This window comes from Oncorhynchus kisutch, unplaced genomic scaffold (genome assembly GCF_002021735.2).
Source record: "Oncorhynchus kisutch isolate 150728-3 unplaced genomic scaffold, Okis_V2 Okis03b-Okis08b_hom, whole genome shotgun sequence".
NCBI classification, from domain to species: Eukaryota; Metazoa; Chordata; class Actinopteri; order Salmoniformes; family Salmonidae; genus Oncorhynchus; species Oncorhynchus kisutch.
Window position 1 is genome coordinate 16,632,818 of NW_022261980.1, and position 6,722 is coordinate 16,639,539.

At 41.0% G+C, this 6,722-nt stretch overlaps 1 protein-coding gene across 2 annotated transcripts in view; it reads left to right on the plus strand.

The window, feature by feature from the left end:
* Nucleotides 1–6,722, plus strand: part of LOC109886258 (BTB/POZ domain-containing protein KCTD19) — a 35,741-nt gene that overhangs the window by 7,787 nt on the left and 21,232 nt on the right. For both annotated transcript variants that reach the window (XM_031812570.1, XM_031812571.1), the window contains exons 4-5: nt 4,274–4,396; nt 5,958–6,174. In XM_031812570.1, the coding sequence (XP_031668430.1) occupies nt 4,274–4,396; nt 5,958–6,174 (340 nt within the window). The remainder of the gene's footprint in view (nt 1–4,273; nt 4,397–5,957; nt 6,175–6,722) is intronic.

The following is a 6,722-nucleotide window of genomic DNA, read 5'->3' on the forward strand; positions in this document are numbered from 1 at the left end:
AGTAGCTACAGTAAGGATCAGTGTTACCCTCTGGTATTATCTCTAGTAGCTACAGTAAGGATCAGTATTATCTCTAGTAGCTACAGTAATGATCAGTATTATCTCTAGTAGCTACAGTAAGGATCAGTATTACCCTCTGGTATTATCTCTAGTAGCTACAGTAAGGATCAGTATTATCTCTAGTAGCTACAGTAAGGACCAGTGTTACCCTCTGGTATTATCTCTAGTAGCTACAGTAAGGATCAGTGTTACCCTCTGGTATTATCTCTAGTAGCTACAGTAAGGATCAGTATTACCCTCTGATATTATCTCTAGTAGCTACAGTAAGGATCAGTATTACCCTCTGGTATTATCTCTAGTAGCTACAGTAAGGATCAGTATTACCCTCTGGTATTATCTCTAGTAGCTACAGTAAGGATCAGTATTACCCTCTGGTATTATCTCTAGTAGCTACAGTAAGGATCAGTATTATCTCTAGTAGCTACAGTAAGGATCAGTATTACCCTCTGGTATTATCTCTAGTAGCTACAGTAAGGATGAGTATTATCTCTAGTAACTACAGTAAGGATCAGTATTACCCTCTGGTATTATCTCTAGTAGCTACAGTAAGGATCAGTATTACCCTCTGGTATTATCTCTAGTAGCTACAGTAAGGTTCAGTAGTATCTCTAGTAGCTACAGTAAGGATCAGTATTACCCTCTGGTATTATCTCTAGTAGCTACAGTAAGGATCAGTATTACCCTCTGGTATTATCTCTAGTAGCTACAGTAAGGATGAGTATTATCTCTAGTAACTACAGTAAGGATCAGTATTACCCTCTGGTATTATCTCTAGTAGCTACAGTAAGGATCAGTATTACCCTCTGGTATTATCTCTAGTAGCTACAGTAAGGTTCAGTAGTATCTCTAGTAGCTACAGTAAGGATCAGTATTACCCTCTGGTATTATCTCTAGTAGCTACAGTAAGGATCAGTATTACCCTCTGGTATTATCTCTAGTAGCTACAGTAAGGATCAGTGTTACTCTCTGGTAGTAGCTCTAGTAGCCACAGTAAGGATCAGTGTTACCCTCTGGTATTATCTCTAGTAGCTACAGTAAGGATCAGTATTATCTCTAGTAGCTACAGTAAGGATCAGTATTACCCTCTGGTATTATCTCTAGTAGCTACAGTAAGGATCAGTATTACCCTCTGGTATTATCTCTAGTAGCTACAGTAAGGATCAGTGTTACCCTCTGGTATTATCTATAGTAGCTACAGTAAGGATCAGTGTTACCCTCTGGTATTATCTCTAGTAGCTACAGTAAGGATCAGTGTTACCCTCTGGTATTATCTCTAGTAGCTACAGTAAGGATCAGTATTATCTCTAGTAGCTACAGTAAGGATCAGTGTTACCCTCTGGTATTATCTCTAGTAGCTACAGTAAGGATCAGTGTTACCCTCTGGTATTATCTCTAGTAGCTACAGTAAGGATCAGTATTATCTCTAGTAGCTACAGTAATGATCAGTATTATCTCTAGTAGCTACAGTAAGGATCAGTATTACCCTCTGGTATTATCTCTAGTAGCTACAGTAAGGATCAGTATTACCCTCTGGTATTATCTCTAGTAGCTACAGTAAGGATCAGTATTACCCTCTGGTATTATCTCTAGTAGCTACAGTAAGGATCAGTATTATCTCTAGTAGCTACAGTAAGGATCAGTATTACCCTCTGGTATTATCTCTAGTAGCTACAGTAAGGATGAGTATTATCTCTAGTAACTACAGTAAGGATCAGTATTACCCTCTGGTATTATCTCTAGTAGCTACAGTAAGGATCAGTATTACCCTCTGGTATTATCTCTAGAAGCTACAGTAAGGTTCAGTAGTATCTCTAGTAGCTACAGTAAGGATCAGTATTACCCTCTGGTATTATCTCTAGTAGCTACAGTAAGGATCAGTATTACCCTCTGGTATTATCTCTAGTAGCTACAGTAAGGATGAGTATTATCTCTAGTAACTACAGTAAGGATCAGTATTACCCTCTGGTATTATCTCTAGTAGCTACAGTAAGGATCAGTATTACCCTCTGGTATTATCTCTAGTAGCTACAGTAAGGTTCAGTAGTATCTCTAGTAGCTACAGTAAGGATCAGTATTACCCTCTGGTATTATCTCTAGTAGCTACAGTAAGGATCAGTATTACCCTCTGGTATTATCTCTAGTAGCTACAGTAAGGATCAGTGTTACTCTCTGGTAGTATCTCTAGTAGCCACAGTAAGGATCAGTGTTACCCTCTGGTATTATCTCTAGTAGCTACAGTAAGGATCAGTATTATCTCTAGTAGCTACAGTAAGGATCAGTATTACCCTCTGGTATTATCTCTAGTAGCTACAGTAAGGATCAGTATTACCCTCTGGTATTATCTCTAGTAGCTACAGTAAGGATCAGTGTTACCCTCTGGTATTATCTCTAGTAGCTACAGTAAGGATCAGTGTTACCCTCTGGTATTATCTCTAGTAGCTACAGTAAGGATCAGTGTTACCCTCTGGTATTATCTCTAGTAGCTACAGTAAGGATCAGTATTATCTCTAGTAGCTACAGTAAGGATCAGTGTTACCCTCTGGTATTATCTCTAGTAGCTACAGTAAGGATCAGTGTTACCCTCTGGTATTATCTCTAGTAGCTACAGTAAGGATCAGTATTATCTCTAGTAGCTACAGTAATGATCAGTATTATCTCTAGTAGCTACAGTAAGGATCAGTATTACCCTCTGGTATTATCTCTAGTAGCTACAGTAAGGATCAGTATTATCTCTAGTAGCTACAGTAAGGACCAGTGTTACCCTCTGGTATTATCTCTAGTAGCTACAGTAAGGATCAGTATTACCCTCTGGTATTATCTCTAGTAGCTACAGTAAGGGTCAGTGTTACCCTCTGGTATTATCTCTAGTAGCTACAGTAAGGATCAGTATTACCCTCTGATATTATCTCTAGTAGCTACAGTAAGGATCAGTATTACCCTCTGGTATTATCTCTAGTAGCTACAGTAAGGATCAGTATTACCCTCTGGTATTATCTCTAGTAGCTACAGTAAGGATCAGTATTATCTCTAGTAGCTACAGTAAGGATCAGTATTACCCTCTGGTATTATCTCTAGTAGCTACAGTAAGGATCAGTATTATCTCTAGTAGCTACAGTAAGGACCAGTATTACCCTATGTTGTTATCTCTAGTAGCTACAGTAAGGATCAGTATTATCTCTAGTAGCTACAGTAATGATCAGTATTATCTTTAGTAACTACAGTAAGGATCAGTATTATCTCTAGTAGCTACAGTAAGGATCAGTATTACCCTCTGGTATTATCTCTAGTAGCTACAGTAAGGATCAGTATTACCCTCTGGTATTATCTCTAGTAGCTACAGTAAGGATCAGTATTACCCTCTGGTATTATCTCTAGTAGCTACAGTAAGGATCAGTATTACCCTCTGGTATTATCTCTAGTAGCTACAGTAAGGATCAGTATTACCCTCTGGTATTATCTCTAGTAGCTACAGTAAGGATCAGTATTATCGCTAGTAGCTACAGTAAGGATCAGTATTATCTCTAGTAGCTACAGTAAGGATCAGTATTATCTCTAGTAGCTACAGTAAGGATCAGTATTACCCTCTGGTATTATCTCTAGTAGCTACAGTAAGGATCAGTATTATCTCTAGTAGCTACAGTAAGGATCAGTATTACCCTCTGGTATTATCTCTAGTAGCTACAGTAAGGATCAGTATTACCCTCTGGTATTATCTCTAGTAGCTACAGTAAGGATCAGTATTACCTTCTGGTATTATCTCTAGTAGCTACAGTAAGGATCAGTATTACCCTCTGGTATTATCTCTAGTAGCTACAGTAAGGATCAGTATTACCCTCTGGTATTATCTCTAGTAGCTACAGTAAGGATCAGTATTATCTCTAGTAGCTACAGTCAGGACAGTCAGGACCCTATCTCTGGTATCTGACTCTCTGTCATTGTGTTTATCTGGAGGATTCAGTTGATGTAGTGTTTGTCGAACCTCCGAAGGAAATGCATCTGTCAAAATAAGCGTGTTTCTGTAAGTGTGTATGCATGCGTGCGTGTGTGTGTTTCTGTGTGTGTGTTTCTGTGTGTATGTTCGATGTGTGTTTGCGTGTGTGTGTGTGTGTTTCTGTGTGTGTGTGTGTGTGTTTCTGTGTGTGTATCTCTGTGAAGCAGCAGCAGCAGCATCTCCTAACAGGTGATGAGAGCCATGTGTCTGTGTTCTGTTCAGCTAATTACCTTCAGACCGGAAACATCTTCCTGCCAGAGGACTTCAGTGATCATGACAGGTTGAACCAGGAGGCTGGAGCCGCTGGCATGACGGACTTCCTGGAAGAGTTACAGAAACGACCCGGTACGCAGACGGGAATTACAAATGGCTCTTTAATATATATACGACCACACTATCTATTCCTTATATAGAGCAATACTGTTCTGGTCTAAAGTAGTGCACTATTTAGGGAATAGGGCTCTGGTCTATAGTAGTACCACTATATAGGGAATAGGGCTCTGGTCTATAGTAGTACCACTATATAGGGAATAGGGCTCTGGTCTATAGTAGTACCACTATATAGGGAATAGGGCTCTGGTCTATAGTAGTACCACTATATAGGGAATAGGGCTCTGGTCTATAGTCGTACCACTATATAGGGAATAGGGCTCTGGTCTATAGTAGTACCACTATATAGGGAATAGAGCTCTGGTCTATAGTAGTACCACTATATAGGGAATAGGGCTCTGGTCTATAGTAGTACCACTATATAGGGAATAGGGCTCTGGTCTATAGCAGTGCACTATATAGGGAATAGGGCTCTGGTCTATAGTAGTACCACTATATAGGGAATAGGGCTCTGGTCTATAGTAGTACCACTATATAGGGAATAAGGCTCTGGTCTATAGTAGTACCACTATATAGGGAATATGGCTCTGGTCTATAGTAGTACCACTATATAGGGAATAGGGCTCTGGTCTATAGCAGTGCACTATATAGGGAATAGGGCTCTGGTCTATAGTAGTACCACTATATAGGGAATAGGGCTCTGGTCTATAGTAGTACCACTATATAGGGAATAGGGCTCTGGTCTATAGTAGTACCACTATATAGGGAATAGGGCTCTGGTCTATAGTAGTACCACTATATAGGGAATAGGGCTCGGGTCTATAGTAGTACCACTATATAGGGAATAGGGCTCTGGTCTATAGTAGTACCACTATATAGGGAATAGGGCTCTGGTCTATAGTAGTACCACTATATAGGGAATAGGGCTCTGCTCTATAGTAGTACCACTATATAGGGAATAGGGCTCTGGTCTATAGTAGTACCACTATATAGGGAATAGGGCTCTGGTCTATAGTAGTACCACTATATATAGGGAATAGGGCTCTGGTCTATAGTAGTACCACTATATACGGAATAGGGCTCTGGTCTATAGTAGTACCACTATATAGGGAATAGGGCTCTGGTCTATAGTAGTGTACTATATAGGGAATAGGGCTCTGGTCTATAGTAGTACCACTATATAGGGAATAGGGCTCTGGTCTATAGTAGTACCACTATATAGGGAATAGGACTCTGGTCTATAGTAGTACCACTATATAGGGAATAGGACTCTGGTCTATAGTAGTACCACTATATAGGGAATAGGGCTCTGGTCTATAGTAGTACCACTATATAGGGAATAGGGCTCTGGTCTATAGTAGTACCACTATATAGGGAATAGGGCTCTGGTCTATAGTAGTACCACTATATAGGGAATAGGACTCTGGTCTATAGTAGTACCACTATATAGGGAATAGGGCTCTGGTCTATAGTAGTACCACTATATAGGGAATAGGACTCTGGTCTATAGTAGTACCACTATATAGGGAATAGGCCTCTGGTCTATAGTAACTACAGCGTGTCATTCTTACCACAGAATTGATTGGTGATGACATCATGCAGCCTCAAGATGGCTGCCCTCAGATGAAGCAGCAGCCGCAGCATCGGTTGACCCCTCAACCTCTGTACATTATGACCTTTGACCTGTTGGTGAGGTACCAGGACTCGGCTCTGGGACAGCTCTGTGTGGACAGTAACGTGGAGGGCAGCAGGCTGCACCTCTCTGGTAACGGGGTGGTCTTCCAACACGTGGCGTAAGTCCATTACATTCAAATGCACTTTATTTATCCTACAGGAGGCCATTATGTCGGCAGAAGTAGTGTAGATATTGGAACAACAAGTCTCTCCATCATCAGTGATGATTAGGGACAGGAGTCTCCTGATCTACTGACCTGACTAGGAAACACTCTGGGGCCCTTGTTGTAGTCTATAGCTACTGACTAGGAAACACTCTGGGCCCCTGTTGTAGTCTATAGCTACTGACTAGGAAACACTCTGGGCCCCTGTTGTAGTCTATAGCTACTGACTAGGAAACACTCTGGGCCCCTGTTGTAGTCTATACCTACTGACTAGGAAACACTCTGGGGCCCCTGTTGTAGTCTATACCTACTGACTAGGAAACACTCTGGGGCCCCTGTTGTAGTCTATACCTACTGACTAGGAAACACTCTGGGGCCCCTGTTGTAGTCTATACCTACTGACTAGGAAACACTCTGGGGCCCCTGTTGTAGTCTATACCTACTGACTAGGAAACACTCTGGGGCCCCTGTTGTAGTCTATACCTACTGACTAGGAAACACTC